Source organism: Chlorocebus sabaeus, chromosome 1 (assembly GCF_047675955.1).
Source record: "Chlorocebus sabaeus isolate Y175 chromosome 1, mChlSab1.0.hap1, whole genome shotgun sequence".
In the NCBI taxonomy this organism is placed as follows: domain Eukaryota; kingdom Metazoa; phylum Chordata; class Mammalia; order Primates; family Cercopithecidae; genus Chlorocebus; species Chlorocebus sabaeus.
This window is the reverse complement of record NC_132904.1, coordinates 21,803,996-21,828,765: the sequence shown is the minus strand read 5'-3', so window position 1 is coordinate 21,828,765 and position 24,770 is coordinate 21,803,996. Positions and strand designations below refer to the sequence as shown.

Below are 24,770 nucleotides of genomic sequence, written 5' to 3'. Positions count from 1 at the left end.
TGCTGCTCGCAGTCACCACTCTCTTTCTGCCGCCATTGACTCTTGCCGTAGGGGCGTTCTTACTCTCAGGCAGAAGGACTCAAAATGAATCCAGAATGTCTTTCTCTTTTATAGGGCTCATCTCTGCTATAAGGGAATCACTCCCATCCCCTTGCTCCAGCAAAATCTGGGAACACAGTAGATCCCAACATGGCCACCTCCACTCTGCAGCCATGGGTAACCCGAGCTTCTCAGGCATGTCCAGTCCTTTGTGTCTCTCAACCACCTGGGACCATATTTCAGGCTCCTCAAAATGGCCCCACGCTTGAGGGAAGGGGATAGAAATTGCCCTCAATGTACTCACAAGAACATCTTTCTCTAAAACATAAAAATAAAAAAATCTTATCACCAATTGCTCTCATTTCGTTCCCTAATTCTTTTTCTGTTTCTCCATGAAAGTCCAAATTGTAATTTTTTTAACATTGAATTTTACACTTGATTTCTTATTTTTAGACAGGGGTCTTGTTATGTTGCCCAGGCTGGACTTGAACTCCTGGGCCCAAGTGATTCTCCTCACTTAGCTTCCCACATAGCTGGGACTGTTGGCTATCACACTCAGCTCTAATCCTTTTTAGGATTTGAAATTTATCCTCAATCTAACTGAGAAGTACAAGAGCCAGTGAGTTCTTTTGTAATCATTTCCTGTGTATATTCTGTACAAGTGGATCTGGCTTTGAAATTTACAGTGTATTAGAGTTTGATGTTTCAATCTTGAAATTTTAACATCCTTTAACATCCTTTTACACATACACACATAACTTTGTTTTGTATGCTTTGTATGATTTACCTAATGGGATCAACTTATACCTGCTTTTTAACTTTTTTTTTCTTTTTCTGAGATAGAGTTTTGCTCTGTGGCCCAGGCTGGAGTGCAGTGGCATGATCTGGGCTCACTGCAACCTCTGCCTCCTACGTTCAAATAATTCTTCTGCCTCAGTCTCCCAAGTAGCTGGGACTACAGGTGCGTGCCACCATGCCTGGCTAATTTTTGTATTTTTAGTAGACACCAGGTTTCACCATGTTAGCCAGGCTGATCTTGAACTCTTGACCTCAAGTGATCCACCCACCTCAGCCTTCCAAAGTGCTAGGATTACAGGTGTGAACCACAGCGCCCAGCTATATATAGATATGATAATTATACTATATATATATAAAATTTCATCTAAACTTGTATCTTAGAAATTCTTATCAGTAAGCGTACGTGATTTCATTTATTTATTACTCTCTTGGATACTATACATAATCAGGTGGCCCCAATTCTTTACACTGGCAGCAAAGATATGCAAATTCTTCCAGCAAGCCGAATTTGACCCCACACTTGATTAGCGTGGTGGACACAGAGGGTTTTTTAATGGCATAGGAATGCTTTTTGCTTCCCACCGGACCCACTACCCTCTGTTGCCACTGATTAATATTACCTTTCTTGAATCAGGAAGAAACCGTTTGTGACTTCTCATATATAAGATCTTCTAAGGGCAGAAACGCTATTATCTTTGTATTAATCTCCCCGCCCACCCCCACCCCTCCCATCGAGAGCCTCCAGCCAGGTTCAAGCTTTCAAAAAGGCGTGAGATAATCCAATCATCCTTGCCGCTTTTTGCTCCTCCAAGCTCTAGAGGGCGACAAAAATCGCGGAGGCGCATTGGATTCTACTGAAGGCCGCTCCCGACGTGCGCGCCTTTACGTAGACGTCGGGGGCGGAGCCGCGCTGTGAGCGGTGACTGGCGGCGGCACTGGCGGCAGCTGGAGGTGTAATAGTGCAGGTAGTGGGGTTGGAGAAGTTCCGAGGCGGCGGTGGCGCCGGTGAGGACAAGGATAGCGGAAGCGGGCCCTGGGCTTGTCGCTCACCATGCCGACGGTAGAGGAGCTTTACCGCAATTATGGCATCCTGGCCGATGCCACGGAGCAAGTGGGCCAGGTGAGTGAGCCCCCGGGCGGCCTGCAGGGCCCGGCGCTCCGCGGCCTTTCCAAAGCGCAGCCCGCCGCGCTTTCCCGGGCCGGGCGGGGGCTGCGGCTTCATCCTCCCGGGGGAGCTCCTAACCTTCCCAGGCCGTCTCGTCGGGGTGGGCCTCTCTGGGAGTGTAGACTCCGGCTTCACCAGGGAGACCGCGGTCCCCAGGATTCCAGGCTTCCCCTCCTCCCTCGCCCAGCCTTTTCCCACCTTGGCGTAACCTAACTCAGCCCGTTCAGGCTCACGTTAATTCTCCTCCCGGGCTTTCCTCTACAGGATTCTCTTAAGCCTTTCTCCTTTCCCGTCCCCTTTTCTGAACAAGATTAGATCGGGAGTTTTCTTCAAGAGGTCAAGATGTGTTGTTTTTTTGTTTTTGTTTTTGTTTTTGTTTTTTTGGAGGCAAAATTCTGCTACTAGTTGAAGAAGAGTGTTTAAGAGACAGAAGTTTGTGAGAAGCAGAAGAGGGACTCTGGTCCAGACTTTGATGAGGGCTCACAGTTTCATTTATTCAGTACATTTTTTGAGCGCCGAGCGCTGGAGATACAGATGGAAAGGTCCGCGCGCTCTCAGAATATACAGTTAGGAGGGAGTGTAGTGAATGATGAATAAGAAAGGCATTGTGAGGCCCGGCGCGGTGGCTCACGCCTGTAATCCCAGCACTTTGGGAGGCCCAGGCGGGCGGATCACGAGGTCAGGAGTTCGAGACCAGCCTGACCAACATGGTGAAACCCCGTCTCTGCTAACAATACAAAAATTAGCCGGGCGTGGTGGCGCGCGCCTGTAATCCCAGCTACTCAGGAGGCGGAGGTGGGAGGATTGCTTGAACCTGGAAGGCGGAGGTTGCAGTGAGCCGAGATCACTTCACTGCTCTTCCACCCTGGGCAACAGAGGTGGAGGAAAAAAAAAAAGGGTTTTTTTTTTTTTTTTTTTTTTTTTGTTGTTTTTAATGAAACGTGTTTGAAGAAAATAAAACAGGGCTGGGCGAAGGAGTGTGTGAGAGTGCAGCTCTGAATGGAGTTCTCTGGAAGAGCGCTCTTGCCATGCTTGCCGCGGATACACAGTTTCTCAGCAGTGAATTATCCGTACGAGCCATTTGTTCCCTGTATGAGTTTTCAAGTAGCGGAGTACATTGAACTTGATAAGTGGCTGGGAGAAGAACCAGGCTGTCCTGGAGGCAACTTTGATAATTGTTTTAGAAATCCCACACCATAGCTTTTCAGTGCTTAGTTAGAACTTTGTGATTTTTCTGCTTACGCATCCCTTCTTGGAGAAAGTGGAAGATTCTAGTCTATTAACAGTAGTGGGAGTACCTTTCCCGTCCCCTTTTCTGAACATAATTCAAATAAGACCTTTCTGAGCTGAAAGAAAAAAAAAAAATTCATGTTGGAGCTTTATTGTAGCTTAATCTAGAATTGTGAATGTACTAGTTTGAAATAGCAGGTGATTTTTTTTTCCCGTCATTCCCTGTCAGTAGGGAATTTCACCATTATCAGTGAGAAATGTATACGGATATTCTGTTGTACATGTGGATAGAGTGTGTAGGTCGGTTGTGAAGGAGGAATATTCTCTTCGTTAAGAAGATAAAAACTGCCGGGCACGGTGGCTCACTCCTGTAATCCCAGTTCTTTAAGAGGCCTGGGTGGGCAGATCACTTGAGGTCAGGAGTTCGAGACCAGCCTGGCAAACATGGTGAACTCCTATCTCTACTAAAAATACAAAAAATAGCCAGGCATGGTGGCGTGCGCGCGAAGTCCCAACTATTTGGGGGGGCTGAGGCAGGAGAATCACTTGGACCCAGGGGGCAGAGGTTCCTGTGAGCTGATACCAGGCCACTCCAGTTCAGCCTGGGCAACAGAGTGAGACTCCATCTCAAACAAAAAATTTTTTTAAAAAAAGATAAAAACTATGTAGGATCAGTTTGAATTTGTTATTCCTAAAAAGAACTAGTAGTGAAGATATTCTCAATCGTATAATTTTTCTGGGACTTAGTTGGGTAACTTTGTAACAAATTGTTCTACCTGTGTTTGATTTTGTTGCGCATCAGTAGAGGGGATAGGGTGAAAGCTAGAACTGTGGTTCTGTCAGGAATCTTTCTAAGAAGCCTTTGAAACCGTATAGATAATGCTGTCCCATTCCCCTACTTTAATTTTGAGATTTGCTTACATTTCCTTCTCATGTCATCTTGATAAAAACCAGATTGAACTGAGAGTTCTCCCCCAAGGAGTCAAAATGTCTTTCTTGCAGCAAAAATGTACTTGCAGCAAAAATGTACTCTTTATTTAGTAAGGGTACTTAAGACACAAGTTTGTGAAAAAATGGAAAAGGATAACTTTGTCTACACTTTAATGAGAATTCATGCTTTATTCGGTAGGTTTCACCTACCATGTACCACACATCCGGCTGGACACTGGAATTTAACACAGTTCCCTGTAGATTATGGGTCATCAATGCGATCTGTATTGACAGCTGTCAAGCAACTATCTAAACTCTCTCTGCATAATGAGATGTAGTGATTAGCTCAGGCTGCTCAAACATTGTGAATTTTAGGAGAACCAAAGATAATGCCTACTAATTCTGCTCTGTTGGGTTATACTTCTCCCCTTTTAGATAAAATGCCTAAAATCACTTACTAAAAGACAGTAGGTTTTAGGATATTGCTTGTAATTTTAACTAACAAAGGCAAAAGCCAACTTAGTAGAGAGGATACCATTTCACTTGTTTTTAAGAAGAGAAAACTGTGTTCATGTTCCTGATGTAGCAAAGCCTGATTTTCAGGTCAACTTACGAGATTTATGATCAGTACTAAGTTTCCTGGCAAACACGTGTCTGGATACTTCTGAGACTGCATTCGAGTTTGTCAGTCTTGACTTCCTTCTAACTTTTATTTTGATTATCAATCTTTACTAGAGAGGTAAGCACAACAGTTTTTCTGATTGCTGCCACTACAGACTAGTCCCTCCCCGTTATTGTCAATACTCCTTTCAGAGTAGTGCCTTCTAAATATATAAGGGTAAATACAAGCCCTCCGAGGTTTTATCAGCTAATTTCCCCAAAGCAGATCAAATCCTTCTCTTTTTGAACCCCTTGGCATGATGTACTTATTAACAATACTTCAGACTTGTATTTTATTTCTTATTCCTATACTTACATTATAACGTCTCAAGGGTTAAATCCATTTATTGATTGATTGATTGAGATTGATTGCTTCTCTTCTTGCACTGTACCTTGCCCTTCAGTAAGCATTTCTTTTTCATAGTTGAAGAAATGTGTTCAAAGAAGGAACAGAGAAACCATTTACAAAATATAAGAAAAACCATTTACACAGATTATCTCTAATGGATAAAGGGAACTTTATCATACACACATACGTACATCTTTGGGCATGTATATTCTAATAAGCAAACTGCAGATGACAAATTCTAAGTGCAGAATTATTTAATACCTCACATCTTCCAGTCTTATCATCTTCTCATGTAACCCCCATGTTCTGCCTATGCATTCATCCTGCCTTTCCTCCACTCTGCCTCTGCCACTCCTTCAGGTCTCACTCTTGTGTGCTCCTTTACCTTTCTAATCTCCTTTTCCGCTGCTCTCTGCCCAGGGTTCCTAACTAGCCATAACAGAGCAAGTTGTGGGCCCACCATTATTTTAAATTCTGTTTCAAATTATTATGAATTTACTTAAAATATACTTAATTTTATATGATGTAGTCAAAATCTTAAAAGTTAAAAAGTGTATCAGACACCTGTTAAAGGACCACGGCAGTCTGGCTGATTAGATGTCTATAATGCTGAAACCCCGATTCCTCCTGTTCTGCCAATCATTGAGTACACTAGCTTTGCAGGGTTGGCGTGTAGGCTTCTTGGACTTTTATTTCTTGAAATACCACTCTTGTAGTAGTGTTTTTTGTATGATTAAGCTAAAACCACTGACTAACCAAGTTCATAATCCCTCAGACGTGGAAGTATTTATTTCGCTTCTCTGAGCCCTAGTTTCCTCATCTAGAAGATAGGAATAGTAGTAACACCTGTTGTGATATAGACAAGGAGTCACTCAGTCCCTGGTAGACTTTCAGTAAGTATTGCTAATGATTCCTTTTTAGTTGATTCCAGATTTAATATTTTTTTCTTGGCAAAAGGAAGTTTTGTTTTAAGCAGGTTTTTTTTTTCTTTTTCATTTAATTTTGGACAGCATAGGGAGTTTCTTCAAATGGCTTTATAAGTAAGTTTGAGTTAAAGGGAATTAGATTTGTGATACCCTGCAAAAAGTAAGGATGTCAGAACAAACTTTGATTTTATGAAGCCTGCCTAGAAGTCTGAGGCAAACCACAGGAATGTAAAGTGGTAGAGAAGTCAGCATGATTTCTTTTTTTAATGTTTGCTGTGAAAAGTATGTCATACACCTTTCTTTATTTGAGACAGGGTCTTGCTCTGTCAGGCTAGAGTGCAGTGGCGCAGCCACGGCGTACCACAGCCTCTATCTCCTGGGCTCGAGTGATTCTCCTGCCTCAGCCTCTCGAGTAGCTGGGACTGCAAGCACACACCACCATGCCTGGCTAATTTTATATTTTTTGGAGAGACGGGGTCTTGATGTGTTTATAATACATTTTTCAGTGATGACTCCTGAAGACTGATACATCTGCATTTCATGAAGAAGCTAACCTTATTCACAGAAATTTCTGTTACTTGGGAGTTGTTCTGTAACTTTGCATCCTGCTTTATTTTTTCACTTAGCATTATCCACAAAAAGAATCACTGTAAAATAAATCTGGGAATTCTATAGTTCATTGGATATTTGTTGGTCATTCCCCACTAGATGGCGTGAAGTAAGCTCATGTGTCTGAAGCACTTAGAACACTCCTTATACATAATAAACACTATACTGTGTATACGTTTGGTCAAGATTATAATTTTTAAGGTTTTTTTTGCAGTTACTTTTATTAATATGTCCAAACAGAAGATATATGTGTAGTCTTTCTGTATTTGTTATTGTTATTGACCATCTTTATCAGCGTCATTTCATAAAACAACTGGTTTAGAGGCAAGAACTTAAGGAGGATTGGGAACTTATTGATTCCTCCCATTATGAGTATTTGAGGGAGAGCACTTGTGATTTTTTTTTAAGGAAACAAATGAGCTTTGAGTGTATTGTTCCAATAAAAAGTTTAAACATGTGACATTAGAGTCTGTCTTAATCCAAAATTGGCTCTATGGAATGGTCATGGCTTTCATATACTGCTATGAGGTAAAATTAAGCTGCACTTCCTAACATTGCTGGAATTGCTAAATTTCTGGAATGTATTCCCTTCACCTTCTTCGTGGTGCTAATTGGAAACAGGTAAATTTTTTTTTAAGTAAATATGGTGCGATTCTTTGTGAAGTCTATGGTATTCATTATGATTTATTTCCTTGTTTAAGATGGAGTCTCGCTCTGTCACCCAATCTGGAATGCCATGGTGCGATCTCAGCTCACTGCAACCTCTGCCTCCTGGGTTCAAGCAATTCTCCTGCCTCAGCCTCCTGAGTAGCTGGGATTAGAGATGTCTGCCACCACGCCCAGCTAATTTTTGTATTTTTAGAGAGGGGGGTTTCACCATATTTAGCCAGGCTGGTCTGGAACTCCTGACCTCAAGTGATTGCCCACCTCGGCCTCCCAAAGTGCTGAGATTACAGGCGTGAGCCACCACACCTGGCCATCATTACAATTTTTTTTTTTTTTTTTTGGAGACGGAGTCTCACTCTGTCGTCCAGGATGGAGTGCAGTAGTGCGATCTCGGCTCACTGCAACCTCCATTTCCCAGACTCAAGTAATTCTCCTGCCTCAGCCTCCCAAGTAGCTGGGATTACAGGCGCATGCCACCATGCCTGGCTAATTTTTGTGTTTCGTAGAGACAGGGTTTAACCATGTTGACCACGCTGGTCTTGAACTCCTGACCTCAGGTAATCCACCCGCCTCGGCCTCCCAAAGTGCTGGGATTACGGGCGTGAGCCACCGCACCTGGCCCATTACAAATTTTTTAAGCATGACACAGTCACAAGCTTAGAGTCAGTAATCACTAGAATGAAGAAGCGTTGGTATATTAACAAACACACGTATGCTTTTTCCACTTAAAATTAGACTCGTCCATCTCCCCTAACTCAAAAATTAACCAAAGATAGAGGAAGAACAGAATTGGGAAGATAAGTGTCCCATTTAAGTAGTAAACCTCCGAAAATCAACCTTATTTCTTAGCCTGTGTAAAAATTTAAAGCATACACTAACATGTTTTATGGTCTTTTACTTAGCTTCCCATCTTTCAAAATCATGTATCTGTCTTTATTTCAGCATAAAGATGCCTATCAAGTGATACTGGATGGTGTGAAAGGTGGTACTAAGGAAAAACGATTAGCAGCTCAATTTATTCCAAAATTCTTTAAGCATTTTCCAGAATTGGCTGATTCTGCTATCAATGCACAGTTAGACCTCTGTGAGGATGAAGATGTATCTGTAAGTATATGAGTGACACTTTATAGCAGTCTTTCAGATGTTTCTGTGTGTGGCTAATACAATTGGAGTAGCAATCTGATATATCAGAGTACACAATAAAATACTACAGTATGGTCTGGCATGGCATCATACCCAGGCTTAAATTTACATATGATAAAATGTATTAGCCTTTTTCACCACCTTTAAATTATGAAAAATGCATAGAATCTCAAAATACTTAGTTTTGCTTATTTGTCCACTGTTAAAAATGGATTGTGGCTCACATCTTGTTTCATAGATTGTTATTCATTGTGCATATGAAATTAGACTGTTTTTAATCAATTTGTGCTTAGATATTTAAATAAAATGTACTTTCACTACCCTTATATATTTTGCATGGCAGAAAAATGGTCTGAATGGTCTGTGTAATAAGTGAATAGGATTACTAGATTACAAGAAATAGTTTTTGTTTTTTGGGTTTTTTTTTTTGAACAGAATTAACTGGTAATATTTCTGGCTGCTGACACAGGTTCCTAAGAATATTCAACTGTTAGCTCTTGTCTTTTCAGATGAAACAGTGAATTGCCAACATTTCATGCAGAATTTGCTAGATATACTTTTTTGTGTGTTTTTAATAGAGACAGGGTCTCACTCTGTTGCCTAGACTGGAGTGCAGTTGCACATCCATAGCTTACTGCAGCCTTGAACTCCTGGGTTCATGCATTTTTTCCACCTTAGCCTCCCAAGTAGCACAGGCTACCTTTCCCGGGTGATTTTTAATTTTTTTGTAGGGTCTTGCTGTGTTGTCCAGGCTGGTCTCAAACTCCTGGCCTCAAGCTGTCCTCCCACCTTGGCCTTCTGAAGCATTGGGATTACAGGTGTGAGCCACCTCACCTGGCCTGCTGTACATTTTTTATATAAAAATCGAATAAGCCAAGATCAGTATTTGGAATTAAACATGCAGGATATAGCCACAAATGTTGTATTTAGTAGTCAATACTGAAAATTCTAAAGTAAACAGTTAACTAGGTATAACATTGCCACAGTAGCCATTTTTAAGGAATACTATATTATAAGCCCATAGGTAGTAAAAACCTAACAGTTGCATATAATTAGCCTATAAACAGTTGTTTATAATCTGAAGATCACTTTTTACATTTTTTTCTGTGTAACTTGCATATTAAATTGGAGCAAATTCTTTTTTTTTTTTTTTTTTTTTTTTTTTGAGACAGAGTCTCGCTCTGTTGGCCAGGCTGGTCTCAAACTCCTGATCTTGTGATCCACCCGCCTCGGCCTCCCAAAGTATGAGAACAGCCTGGGCAACATAGGGAGACTCGCCTCTAAAATTAGCCAGGCGTGGAGGCTTGCGTCTCTACTTCCAGCTACTAAGGAGGCTGAGGCAAGAGGATCTCTTGAGCCTAGGTCAAGGCTACAGTGAGCCATGATTGCACCACTGCACTCCACCTTGGGCAACAGAGCAAGACCTTGTCTTTTTTTTTTTTTTTTTTTTTTAAAAAAAAAAAAAAAAAAAAAAGGCTGTGTGTGTTATTTTACAGGTGATAGTATTTTGTTAATTTTTGTTTGAAATCATGCCCAGATTCGACGTCAAGCAATTAAAGAACTGCCTCAATTTGCCACTGGAGAAAATCTTCCTCGAGTGGCAGATATACTAACGCAACTTTTGCAGACAGGTAAGGGATTTTATTACCGTTTTCTCTAAATATCTATCTTCTTTCTGAAATGTTGACTCTGTTTTTAGGTTTTGAGTGGGGTGCAGGAGAGCTGGAGGTCCTACATCTGATAGATTAAATTTCCTACTTTCATTCGGTAGTTTAAAGTGTAATGATTTCTGGTTACCTAATTCCTAGTATTGTTTTGTTTTTAATTCTGTTATTAAGGTGTAATGACTAGATTCTTTTGAGCATTTTGATGTATCATAATTTTCCCCCCAATTTCCTGTCATTTCATAATTGTAGCATCTTAATAAAAGTTTTTCAGGCATGCCGGATAGGGTTCTCTACCCTTATAAGGAACATGTATCTTTTTGGTACTTGAGGAAATGGCTTAAGTTACAAGTTTCCTGTCAATGTAACCTTGAGAAACTATGTTGAATCAAGTTTGAAACTGAAGCAGATGATATTTTAAATTTGTTTTATATTCATTATGCCACTTTTTCTTTATCCAGATGACTCTGCAGAATTTAACCTAGTGAACAATGCCCTGTTAAGTATATTTAAAATGGATGCAAAAGGTAAGGCCAGTTCTTATTCTGAATTGTGTTTGATGTCTTACAGAATCACAAAGTTAGGTGTTACTCATTAAGAATAAACTCTAGGGTTTACCCAGAGTTCTGTTTCATAAAAATTTTAAGTATTGTGAAAAAAGTCTCCTTAGGTCAAGATGTTTATGACTAGAAAAACCAGCAGAAATAACTGCAAAAACAGATCAAATTTTTCCATTAGAAATCTGTTGGAAGAACTCCCTTTGACACTTTAAAGAAATTCTTCCAAAATACTTGGTTTTTATTATTAGTAATGATAAAAAAGGAAAGTTATGCTCAAGCTAACTATGTCTTCATGAAGAAAGTGCTCTTATGATTCAGGCTGTAGAAATTTCAGACTATTAACTAGTAATGAGGATGATATTTGGGAAGTTCATTAACTTGTTTGAGAATAAATACTATAAATTGAGTTAAATGGGAAAACACCATTACACTATAGAATTGACTTGCTACAGGCAACTATTTTGTTTTGCAGGGACTTTAGGTGGGTTGTTCAGCCAAATACTTCAAGGAGAGGACATTGTTAGAGAACGAGCAATTAAATTCCTTTCTACAAAACTTAAGACTTTACCAGATGAAGTCTTAACAAAGGAAGTGGAAGAGCTTATACTAACTGAATCCAAAAAGGTGAGCTTTGGTCTTCATTTGGTGGAAATTCTCTAAAGCAAAAGAACATACTTGACTTTGGCAGTATTCCTCAATGTTATGTGTGGCTTGTGTATAAAATGGTATATCATATATCCCATTAGAACCACCATAGAACTTCCGAGTTTTTCTTAGATTGTATTTAGCACTTTTGTCAGTGGTAATGATGAATCAATTTGGTAATTTAAAGGAATCTGATTACATTTAAACTTTTTGTGGTAGTGTCCTTAAAATGTGTGCAACCTCTGCAGATCACCTCCTTAAGGAAACTTTCTCTAAGTGCTACCCCTCCCTTCCATTTTAGGATACTCTCTCATAGTACACTGAATTATTTCAAAATGAAACATTATCACATCAAAATGACCTCTTTTCACCTTAGCCCTTGACACTATCCGCTCTTCAAGGGTGAAACCATGCTTGTCTTTGCTCCCAGCATCTAGCATAGTTGTAGACGCTAGGATTGGCAAGGTGTGTCACAACTAACTTTTCACTCAATGTGCCAAAGTTTGAGAATAGTTTCCTTCTCTTTTTGAGACGGAGTCTCGCTCTGTCACCCAGGCTGGAGTGCAGTGGTGCGATCTTGGCTCACTGCAAGCTCCACCTCCCAGGTTCACCCCATTCTCCTGCCTCAGCCTCCCAAGCATCTGGAACTACAGGCGCCTGCCACCACGCCTGGTTAATTTTTTGTATTTTTAGTAGAGATGGGGTTTCACCGTGTTAGCCAGAATGGTCTCGATCTCCTGACCTCATGATCCGCCCGCCTCGGCCTTCCAAAGTGCTGGGATTACAGGCTTGAGCAATATGTTCAAGAAGATTCAGTGTTTTCTTTAAAGAATGTGATCACTCTTATGGTTCAGGCTATAGAAATTTCAGACTACTACTACCCACTTCCTTATTGATAAGATTATTTTTCAGTGAGAGAGAGATAGATCTGTAGCTGGGAGTATCAGACTATTTTACCTATGCCCCAGCTAGTAATCTGGTAGAGCATGTCGTGATTGTGAGCTCCTTTGGTCCATGAATAGAAAAATTTAGACCCACTGATATGGAAGATTTAACATGAGACTTGCAAGGTGTCCTATTTTGTGTACAACAATTACCATATTAATATGAATTAGACTGCTTTTAAATATAGGAAACAATCTGATTCAACAGTTTACTACAGAATTTTTCCAGCCATTTTTTAAAGTCACTCCCCTGAATAGCCAATTTAAGAATTAAAAAAAATTTTTTTTTCTTAACTGCTCTTCCATGAAATTTTAATGCCACATATATACTGTATATCTGTTTATGGTACTATATGTATATCTGTGCTTTGTACATAAAAATGTAACATTTTCTAAGAACCAATTTTTGCCCCTCTGGAGAATGCCTGGTTTACTCTGAAGTTCAATTGACTGAAGCTAGAAGTTGCCTTTTCCTCAGTATTTCGGAAGCATTAATATCAAACTGACTTTAGTAACTGAAATAAATTAGCTATTTTCTTTCAATGTTGATCTGTCCCATTCACATGATGAGTATACTGTTATTCTGAATTGTCTCTTTTCCAGGTCCTAGAAGATGTGACTGGTGAAGAATTTGTTCTATTTATGAAGATACTGTCTGGGTTAAAAAGCTTACAGACAGTGAGTGGAAGACAGCAACTTGTAGAGTTGGTGGCTGAACAGGCCGACCTAGAACAGACCTTCAATCCCTCGGATCCTGACTGTGTGGACAGGCTCTTACAGTGCACTCGGCAGGCAGTACCCCTCTTCTCTGTGAGCTCTTTATTTTTACACACCTGGTATTTGGATTACTGTATTAGCTGTGTATATTTCCATAAATACTCACTTTTACATTCCCCTTAAACCTTTCCAGTAGTGTCCCTTATCTGAAATGCTTGCTTGGAACCAGAAGTGTTTTCAGATTTTTGAATATTAGCATTGTGCCTGGTTGAGCATCCCTAATTCAAAAATCCAAAAACCTGAAATGTCTCAATGAGCATTTCCTTTGAGCATGACGTTTGAGCATCATATTGGTGCTCAAAACATTTTGGATTTTGAAGCATTTCAGATTTGGGATTTTCAGATGAGGGATGCTTGGTCTGTGTTTATAAAGGCCACAGTGGAATTGGTGAGAACCCAAAGCAGCAAGAAATTTTTTTGAAAGAATTTTGTTTTTTTCTTTGAGACAGTCTTGCCCTGTCACCTATGCTGAAGTGCAGTGGCACGATCTTGGCTTACTGCAGCTTCCACCTGCCAGGCTCAAGCCTTCCATTTCAGCTTCCCAAGTAGCGGCTTCTATAAGCATGGACTATCACGCTTGGCTAATTTTTGTATTTTTTGTAGAGCCAGGGCTTCCCCGTGTTGCCCAGACTGGTCTTGAACTCCTGAGCTTAACCAATCTGCCCACCTTGGCCTCCCAAAGTGCTGGGATTACAGGTGTGAGCCACCACGACTGGCCAATACAAATTTTTAGTCTTCCTAAAGACTTTTTTTTTAAGTCATGAGAATTTTGTATTCTGTCTCAGGCTTTGTGTTTCCTCTGGCCATGCATCTTCTGGGATATGCATACGTTCATTTGAAAAACACAATTTAAAGGAACTATCCTAGATCAGGCGTGGTGGCCTGTGCCTATAATCCCAGTCCCAGCACTTTGTGAGCCAAGGTGGGAGAACACTTGAGGCTGAGTTCAAGACCAGCCTGGGCAACATAGCAAGACCTTGTCTCTACAAAGAAAATTAAATAATAGAACTATCCCTTTTCAGAAATGTGCAGTCTGAAAATCCAACACTAAAAGGTTCTCACAATGTATGTATGTATGTATGTATGTATTTATTTATTTGAGACAGAGGCTCACTTTGTCCCCCAGGCTGGAGTACCGTGGCGTGATCTTGGCTCACTGCAACCTCCACCTCCCAGGTTCAAGCAATTTTCATGCCTCAGCTTCCCAGGTAGCTGGGATTACAGGCACACACCACCATGCCCAGCTGATTTTTTTGTATTTTCAGTAGGGATGGGGTTTCGCCGTGTTGCCCAGGCTGGTCTCGAACTCCTGAGCTCAGGCAGTCCGTCCACTTCAGCCTCCCAAAGTGCTAGGATTATGAGCCACCATGCCTGGCCATGTCCCAAATTTGACCTGAGAATCAAGGAAGAGATCAAAATGTATAGATGTCCCAATGCTCCAGATGACTTTGCAGTAAAGTATATAAGGGGTCTTCAGAAAGTTCCTGGAAAATGCATATTGTGAAAAAAAAACTATGCATGGATTTCAAAATATTTTTCACCAAAATAAACTAGTATTTATAACATGTCTGAACAGGATATAGTTTGGGGAACTAAGAAGGGTAAGACATCAGTTTGAAAAAAGAGCGCCTGTCAGAGCAACATGAATTCTGCTAAAGTTGAAGTAAGAACAAACATCAAATTTATGGTGAAGCGTGGTGGAAGAATGGTGAAATCATTGATGCTTTATGAAAAGTTTATGGAGACAATGTCCCCAAAGAAATCAACAGTTTACAAGTGGATCACTCATTTTTAGAAAGGACAAGACAACGTCGAAGCCCATCGCAGCAGATCAGTTTGCAAGGAAAAATTTAACTTGTTTATGCCCTAAATGAAAAGGACTGACGATTAATAGCAGAAGCAACAGCCAACATCATAGACATCTCAGTTGGTTCAGCTTACACAATTCTGACTGAAAAATTAAAGTTTAACAAACTTCCTACTCGATGAGTGTCAAAACCACTGCACTCAGATTAGCTGCAGACAAGAACAAGAGTTTTCAATGGAAATTGTAAACAAGTGGGATCAAGATCCTGAAGCATGTCTTTGAAGAATGGGAACAGGAGTTGAAACATGGCTTTCGCAGTGCAATTCTGAAGATAAAGCACAGTCAAAGCAATGGCTACCAGGAGGTGAAAATGGCCCAGTCAAAGCAAAAAGAGACCAGTTAAGAGGAAGGGTTATGGCAGCAGTTTTTTGGGATGCTGAAGACATTTTGCTAGTTGACATTCTGGAGGGCTAAAGAATAACGTCTGCTTTTTATGAGCTTGTTTGGAGAAAGTTGGCCAAAGATTGAGCAGGAAAACGCCTGGGAAAGCTTCACCAGAGTCCTCCACCACCATAGTGCTCCTGCTCATTCCTCTTATCAAACAGGGACAATTTTTTAAGAGTTTTGATGAGGAATCATTAGGCATCCACCTGAAAGTCCTTATTTGGGCCCTTCTGATTTCTTTTTGTTGCCTAATCTTAAAAACATCGTTAAAGGGCACCCACATTTCTTTGGTTAATAATATAAAAAGACTGCATTGACATGGTTAAGTTTCCAGGACCCTCAGTTCTCTGGGATGACTGGTATCATTGCCTGCAAAAGTGTCTTGACCTTGATGGAGCTTATGTTGATAAATAAAGTTTATATTTTTTATTCTTTGTCTTTTAATTACATTTTTCCATGAACTTACTGAAGCCCCTTCGTAGATCACCTATTGAGGTTATATCTGGGGCATGCTGGGGTGTGCACTATATTGTATTTATAGTCAGAATACTTGATGCTGTAGCACTCAGCATTTATTGAATGAAATTCTCCTATAATATTTGAGCAAATACTTGTTTTTTGACAATGCACATTTTCTTTGATTTCTTACAGAAAAATGTCCATTCCACAAGGTTTGTGACATATTTCTGTGAGCAGGTTCTCCCTAACCTCGGTACCTTGACTACCCCAGTGGAAGGTCTTGATATACAGTTGGAGGTAAGCAAAAATGTCAGCTTTAGCACTGATAAGGCATTCTTATATTTTAACAAAAATGTAAACCACTAACTTAGATCTGATTTCTAAGGGAGCAATTTAAATGTCTGGTAATGGCCAGCCAGCAATCTCCCTAGACCAGAATTAATTGCATTAGGACTGCTTCATGGATTCAATTAAGGTTTGCTGCAGTGGGAAAGCACTGCCTGTAGTTTTTATAGTCGGTCTCTACCTTTGTAGCCTTAATATTTTTAAATAAGGTGTTAATTCATCCATTTCTATCCATAACTGATAGAGCCAATTTTAAACTGAATTAACACAAAATATCCTCTATTCCTTCTTCTCCAATAGAATTCACTACCCCCCCCCCCCACCTTTGTATCTCAACTGGAATGTATATAAACATTTTTTCACAGCATCTGTAATACTTCACATTTGTTTATAATCTCTCTCTACATTTAACCTGATTCACCTCTGTATCCCCAGAATCTGGCACAAAACTTGATTTTGAATCAAGCACCCATTAGTGATTATTGAATTGGACTGAAATATGGAAATGCGTTTGCCATTTCCCTCATAGGTCTTTGGGATAGAGAAGAATCTCACTGTGCACTGGCAAGGTAGTTTGCTTCAAATGTGCTGGGCTAGGCCTATCAGACTGGGATCGGGAAATGCAGGAATGAACCTTGAGAATAGTGGTCATTACCAATATTTTGAGTAAGTATCCAGAGACTAAATTTAATAGGAAATGAGGCCCACCTTAACCATGAGTTATTAGTTCTTAGCTGTTGAGAGTTCTTACTAGTGTGTCTTTATAGTTAATATATGTATCATTTTTGCCTTGTAATTAGCACTATCATTAACTTGTAGCAGAAAGTGTCATATGGATTATTTTCCATACTCCTTCTCACAGATATATTGGAAATCATGAGATCAGGGTTTTAGGGTCTGCCCAGCCACTTACTCCCTGTGACTTTGTCGAGCCACGTAATCCCTGACCTTTACTTTCCTTCACAGTAAAATCTTGGGCTGCATCTCTAAGGTTTTCTTCCATTTCAAACGTTACAACAATTCTGTAAAAGCATAATTGAAAATAAGTAAAGTCTTAAATCATTATCTAGAATTACTCTTACTTTACAACCCTTGCTTATTCATAAAAATAGTAATAGTGAATTGTGTGTTTTAGGTATTGAAATTGTTGGCGGAGATGAGTTCATTTTGTGGTGACATGGAAAAACTAGAAACAAATTTAAGGAAATTATTTGATAAGTTATTGGTAAGAACTTTTTCCTTTCCTTATGGGATAGTATATAGCTCAAAGTCTAATTTTGTATTAATTTCTAGATTACAAGAACCAGTTTTTGAAATTTCAGTTAAACAGTAATCCTAACAAGTATTGTTAGCTTCTTAGGCCACATGTTGTTGTCTACTTTGTTTTAATCTTGGTGTTTCTTATAATTAGGGAGAAAATAGGCTGTCTGATAAAATCATTAGCAGCATCACTGAGTGATTTTCTTATTTGATGTATTTGTATAATTAACACAGTGATAAGCATTAGGTCCTTAGCATGAATTGAGTCATCAACATCTGGTGCTCGTCCAGATGTAACTTACTGGGTTGTTACAGCACTGATACTGAATGCCATTGGCAGCACTTTGCTTGTAATGAGTCAGTACTTAATATGGACTAATGTTCAGAAAAGATATTTGTAGTAAGCATAGTATAGTCGTTAAGAGCATCAATATTTGATGTCAAACCTAGATTGAATTCTGGCTTTTTAGTTTATTAACTTTGTTACCATGGGAAGGTTACTCTCTCAGGGCATCAGTGCCTTTATCTGTAAGTGCCTAATAAATATTAGCTACATTAATTTTCATTATTAATAATAGCAGCTGTAACAGGTTAATATGGAGCATTGACAGGCTAGAGCATTGATCCGGTAAGTAAAAAAGAAATCCAAGTGTCTGGTTTTGGTAGTTTTTAATGCTCCATGTCTTAAACACATGCACTATAATTCCCTGAATATCTGTTTATAATTCGAATATGTAGAGCAGATTGCAAACATCTGTATATTTTTCTCTCTTAGGAATACATGCCCCTCCCTCCAGAAGAAGCAGAAAATGGAGAGAATGCTGGTAATGAAGAACCCAAGCTACAGTTCAGTTATGTGGAATGTTTGTTGTACAGTTTTCACCAGTTGGGCCGAAAACTTCCAGATTTCTTAACAGCCAAACTGAATGCAGAAAAGCTCAAAGATTTCAAAATCAGGTGATATATGATTGAGGTGGCTCAATCCTTGGCAAAGGTGGTAGCTATCTTGAAGTTCCTTGGGTTTTGCTTTTGTTCTATGAGAGCTTTCTCCATATCCTGCCTTACCCCAGTGGTACAGAATGGAGGGTTCAGATTACATGTTTGTAAACATATGACAGAAGTGAGCCAGGCACGGTGGCTCACGTCTGTAGTCTCAGCATTTTGGGAGGCCAAGTCAGGAGGGTTGCTTGATGCCAGGAGTTTGAGACCAGCTGGGCAACATAGTAAGAGCCTATCTCTATAAAAAATAACTTTAAAAAATTAGCAGAGCATGGTGACACACCAGTAGTCCCAGCTACTTGCAGCACTGAGATGGGAGGCTCACTTGAGCCCAGGAGCTCGAGGTTACGGTGAGCTGCAGTCATGCCTCTGCAGTCCTGTCTGGGCGATGAAATCATGTCTCTAAAAAAAGGAACAGTAAAAGCAAACTTAAAAAAAAAAAAAAGAAATGACTTAACAAATCCATGGGGGATAAAGGACTCTAGCTCTTCCTACTTGTTTTATGATCTTGAGCAGGTACCCTAACATCTCTTATTCTCCCCAAATTTTTCTCAGTTGTTAAATGATAATAGTACCTACCTCATAGAGTTGTGGGAATTTAATAAGACAATGAATGTACAGCTTTTTGCACAGTGCCTGGCAAGTAGTAGGTATTAGTAAACTGTAGCTACGGTTATTAATAATAGTGTTACTGGAGAAGCAGCCCTGGAGAAGTCAATATAAGTAGTTTTCACAAAGACACTGCTTATTGAATTGTTCCATTAACAAATTCACATCTTAAATTTTGAAATGCTTGAGCCATTGTGTTACCTGTTACTATCCTCTACCATGTGGTAAGGCGGAAGTTTGATACTTGATGAAGCTCTTGATCAGAAGCAACTTAAAATTTTGTTCTTTAATTTATTGGTCATGTAGCCATTTCTGCACTTAGGATCATTTTGCTATAGTATAAGATTGAGTTTAAAAACAAAATTGAAGTGATGAATTGCTAATTAACAAATACGTTTTCATTTAGGCTGCAGTACTTTGCACGGGGCCTGCAAGTTTATATCAGACAACTTCGCTTAGCTCTCCAGGGTAAAACGGGTGAGGCCTTAAAAACAGAAGAGGTAAGAATACTGGCTCACACTTCATAAACTGCTAGCTCCATACCAAACTATATAGACTTGTGTTGGGAGTTTTTCATTTTCCCTTATCTCACCTAATTTAACAGTCTTCATCCCAGTCCTAATGAAATATTTTTAGATTTTCATTGTGTTCCTATAACTTAACCTGATTTATTTTAAAACAACTTCTATTTCTATGTGACCTTACTCATTTTTTAGGTACATTCTAACCGGTCAAGGGAACACAGATTATTTACTTTCTTTGCCACATCTAGATTTGTTTAGAGTCAAGCAATAGGAATACACATTATCTATAGATTTAAACCAAGGAATTATGTAAAGACCGTACAAGTGATTCTGATAGAGAAGTGTAATTACTCTAGTTCCGTGTCAGAATGGATTACGCCTCATAGAAATTATTGGCAGTTTGTCTTAATTTTCCTTTCCCTTTGCAGAACAAGATTAAAGTCGTTGCATTGAAAATAACAAACAATATCAATGTTTTAATCAAGGTAAGTCTGTAATACCAAGTGACATTTCTGCAGTTACCACAAAATCATACATTTATTTATTTTAAAGTTTTATATAAGATACTTCCAACAAAGGGAGGCTTGCAAACTTCTATCTCAAAGCATTGAAACAGATAGATACAGTCTAAGAAATTTCAGTGACTTAAGTTCTAGTGGTCTTAATGCTACTGGGTTCTTTTGAGTGGCCAGTAAATCCCTGTTTTGCTTACTCTTAAGAATGGACATGTGGTGTGTAGCACAATGAAATGTTTTCCTGTGTTTGTTTTTTTATAAACTTGACTATGTAATAAATTGAGAGCTTTCTGTACTGTAGGCTAGGGTATACCTTTCCATTAAGCCATAATTACTTTTCGATTCTCTTTACCCTTCCCAAGTATCTGCTAGCCTAAATAAAATAATAACCTAGGAGAACCAGAAAAAATCATAAGGTAGCCATCACTTATATTATACAATACAATTACAGCTTAATTGTATTGTGCCAGATGGGAAAAAGAAACAGTATTTGTAACACCTACAGCACGTAACCTGCCAGTAACAAAAATTGGGACTAGTATGCCTTAAAGCTAATGTAAAAATGATATGGAATATTTATAGTTGACCCTTGAATAATGAAGGGCTGAGGGATACCGACCCCATGCATACCTTTTGACTCCCCCAAAACTTAACCACTGACTGGTACAATGGTAGTGGGTTATCAGAACTTATTAACATCATCATCACCAAAATTGGTATACAACCCCCACCTCACTGCTAAATTTGACTGGCTTTATAAAAAATCATTTAAAAAAACTAATAGCTTGCTGTGGACAAGAAGCCTTACCAATAACATAAACAGTTAATTAACACATTTCGTATATGTAGTATATACTGTATTACAATAAAGCTGCAGGAAAAAAAGTTTTATTATAAAGAAGAGAAAATAAGTGGAAGTGTATTACCACAAAGGTCTTCGTCCTTGTTATCTTCACATTTAGTAGGTGGAGAAAGAGGAGGGGTTGGTCTTGTCTCGGGGTAGCAGGCAAAAGAGGTAGAAGGAGAGGCAGGCACACTAGGTGTAACTTTTATTGGAAAGAATCTGCATATAAATGAGACCATGTAGTTCAAATTCAAGTTTTGTGCAAGGGTCAACTGCAGTTTGTGTCAGGAGAGAGAGGGAAGCATTTGAGAAAAAGCAGCTCTGATTAGATGTTGAGGAAGGAGTATCATAGTGCCAAGTAGAAAAGTGAAAAGGCATTAAACACAGAAGAGGTAAGAATATTATACTAATCTCCTAAGGAAATGTTTCCAGTAGCTGCCATTTATTACAAATCTTAAATATAAGGAATTATTTTGCATAGCAAATTCATATATAAAAATGTGAGATTTGACTGTATTTGAACCGCTGATACAAGTCTATGTTGAAGATACAATGTGTTAAGAACATTTTAAACTTAGCAAATGCTTATTACCTGCATGCAGATGAGAAAATGTTCTTTTCAGGAATCTGTAAGTTATCTAAAGGAAGGTATGGGGAAGAGAGATGAATAGGGTCCGCAACCTGTATGTAGAGTGCTCTATGAATATAGGAATAAAGTCAGTTTCTCCTGCTATACTCACAATGCACTTGTAACACCAGATGGGTGGAGGTTATTCCCCATACATCAAGTAAGTAAATAGTTCTGCAGTGGATACTAGCTGTGTGTCCTCCAATTCAGTCCTGATACTATCTACCTAGAGGTAGCATCAGATTCCACATGTTGAGGGCCCACTCCCACAAGACCACTTCTGATGACAGTTGCAAGCTACAAGTTGTTTTACCCATGCTTCTGATTGGCTGGCTATAAATGGGGGTTCCCACAATTTAACCAAACCTAAGCTGCTAGAGCAGCTTACAGAACTCAGGGGAACACTTACTTACGTTTACTGGCTTATTATAAAGGATACATATGAACAGCCAGATGAAGAGATACATAGGGAGAGGTCTTGAAGGGTCCTGAGTGCAGGAGTTTCCATCCCCATGGAATTGGGGCGTACTACTCTCCCAGCACGTGGATGTGTTCTTGTTCATATTCCGTCCTGGAACACCCAACCCCCCTCACTCTCATACACACTCACATACACACATACACACAGTCCTTTTCTGTTTTTATGGAAGCTCCATTACATAGGCATGATTGATTAAATCATTGGCCATCAGTGATTGATAGACCTTTATTGGTGTTAAATCAGCCCCTCTCTCCTCCCTGGAGGTGGAGCTGGACTGAGTTCCAACCCTACAAGTATGTGGTAGGTTCCCCAGGCAGTCACCTCCCCCATCCTGTGGTTATCTAGGGACTTTTCAAAAATCACCTTATTAATATAAATTCAGGTGTGGTTGAAAGATGCTTGTTAAAAATAAAAGATTGTCTTTCACCTTTATTGCTCTGGAGCTTTTCAGGAAACAGTAACAAAGGGCCAAATGTTTTAGCAAAAGATAATCATATTGCTCTAGTCACTTAGGAAATTTCAAGAATTATTGGAGCTATAAGCCAGGAATCATGGACAGAAACCAAAATGCAGCCAATACAGTCCTTCTGTATCCAAGGGGGATTGGTTGCAGGCCCCCCTGGATACCAAAACCCTCAGATTAATCCTTATTAAATGGCATAGTATTTGCATATAACCTACACAAACCCTCCCCTGTACTTTAAAGCATCTCTAGATTACTTATCATACTTAGCAACCTAAAATAATTAAAAGTCCCAGGGTCCAATTAAAAGAGTTTATTCGGGTACAAAGTATGAGATTGGCCATCTGCGAGCAGAATTACACCAAAGAATGCTGGTCAGTGCTCCTGGCATGGAGAAAAATGAGGATTGTTTATATGGGCAAAAACTGATACAGGCATAAACTGAGGTGCTAAAAAGAATGACATTTTCCATACAAAGGCTAACAGATAGATATATGATTGGCTACTACTGATTACACTCTAAAGGGATTAACATTTTATTGTAAAGAGGTAATAGTCACAGTGGTCTCTATCTCCCTCATTTAGTCTAGGTTTAAGTAAAGAGTAGACTCTGGTTCATGCAATCTCAACACAGAGGTCAGGAAGGCAACGGTCATGCCTCAGAGAAGAAAACAGCCATGTTATGAGTCAGTTTCCAAGAGTTAACTTCTCCCCTTGGTGTAATACATTTGGGAGAACCTTAAATTTTATTTTTACATACCTAATACAGTACCTACACATCACTTCATTCTCAAGGATTCAGCATAGTAAATTCAAGTTTTGCTTTTTTATAATTTTATGCAATTTTTTTATGAGTATTTTCCATCCACAGTTGCTTGAATCCACAGATGCAGGAACCATGGACACAGTGGGCAAACTGTATATATCACATAATATCACAGGTGCCTTACTTGAAAATCTTGAAATGTTTTTAAGTAGGGTAGAAGTATGTGACATCATAAATTTTTTGTTTTAGGGAGAACATAGGTATGTTTTAATCCATCCTTGACATTTTTTGCAATCTTTACCTACCAGGCAGACTCATCTAATTTCATAACTTCATTTTTATTTTAATGAATCCCTAAACTATACACCATTTTCCTGTCGTCATCTGAGATTTAACATGTTTATAAGTGAAGATTTGCCCTTTCCTCTTCATGTGGTCCTTTTTTCAGTTAACATTATAATATGCAAAATCACTCCAGTTAGAAATCTCAAGCATTTTTTATTCAAAGCATGTTGCATTGGCCAATTCCCTACATTTATATAGTACCCTGGACTTAAGTTTATATACCAGGGATGATTTTTTTTATTAGTATACTCATTTTAACTGGGAGAAAAGTTTACTTTTATTTAATTTTACCTATGTACAAAAATCAAGGTAAAACTGGTAAGAAGTATTACTAAGAATAAATGTGTTTAGCGGTTTATTCAGTTGTGAGGATATTATAAGGTTAGATTATTTGAATTCCAGGTTATTTTAACACATTCAGCAAACATTTGCATTCCTAGCACATTGATCATTCGGTATTTAAATCTTACAGGGTTTTTTTTGCCTTATTAATAATTCACAGATATTTCCTAGGGCAGGGGGAAACATGATTAGCCAGAGCTTTAGTGGTTTTTTGTTTGTTTTTACTTTACCTATGGTGCTGGCAGTAAAGCTTTAGATTTTTTTCTAATTTTGAACGCCTTAAAAATTTGCAAAAGCACATGCAGATTGCACCATTGTATTTTCCTTAAAGCACCATGGTGACTGCATCTGTGCAAAAACAAACCAAAACAAAATTTATTTGCTGACTTTGTTTATTAAACTGGATAAATATTGATATATTTTATCCTGAAATGTATACTGACATTTAGAAAAAAATTAGCTACACTACAGTTTGTTATGTGCACAATGTTATGTTAATGAGGTAATAGACGTGATTTGTAAACAAAATTGTTTAATTTTCTGTTGCAGTAAGCTCTGTCTCCTAAATTTAATCTTTAAGATCTGTCTTCGTTTCCTACCCTCACCACCACTCCCTGCCACCAACAAATACATTAGAATTCTTGTCTGGTTTTTGTCTCTCCAGGATCTCTTCCACATTCCTCCTTCTTATAAGAGCACAGTAACACTATCCTGGAAACCTGTACAAAAAGTTGAGATTGGGTAAGAAATATATTTAAAAGAGATTTGAGTATTATCGAAACTTAATTCAGTAGTTACATTTACTGTTCAAAAGGGTGCAGTGTTAAATGATTC

At 39.0% G+C, this 24,770-nt stretch overlaps 1 protein-coding gene across 2 annotated transcripts in view; it reads left to right on the top strand.

The window, feature by feature from the left end:
* The first annotated feature begins 1,756 nt into the window (after positions 1 to 1,756).
* Positions 1,757 to 24,770, top strand: part of API5 (apoptosis inhibitor 5) — a 32,063-nt gene continuing 9,049 nt past the window's right edge. For both annotated transcript variants that reach the window (XM_037999506.2, XM_037999504.2), the window contains exons 1-12: positions 1,757 to 1,957; positions 8,315 to 8,476; positions 10,053 to 10,146; positions 10,641 to 10,706; positions 11,212 to 11,363; positions 12,932 to 13,138; positions 16,008 to 16,112; positions 17,296 to 17,385; positions 18,196 to 18,377; positions 19,435 to 19,528; positions 19,981 to 20,037; positions 24,601 to 24,677. In XM_037999506.2, the coding sequence (XP_037855434.1) occupies positions 1,889 to 1,957; positions 8,315 to 8,476; positions 10,053 to 10,146; positions 10,641 to 10,706; positions 11,212 to 11,363; positions 12,932 to 13,138; positions 16,008 to 16,112; positions 17,296 to 17,385; positions 18,196 to 18,377; positions 19,435 to 19,528; positions 19,981 to 20,037; positions 24,601 to 24,677 (1,355 nt within the window). In that variant the 5' untranslated portion in view covers positions 1,757 to 1,888. The remainder of the gene's footprint in view (positions 1,958 to 8,314; positions 8,477 to 10,052; positions 10,147 to 10,640; positions 10,707 to 11,211; positions 11,364 to 12,931; positions 13,139 to 16,007; positions 16,113 to 17,295; positions 17,386 to 18,195; positions 18,378 to 19,434; positions 19,529 to 19,980; positions 20,038 to 24,600; positions 24,678 to 24,770) is intronic.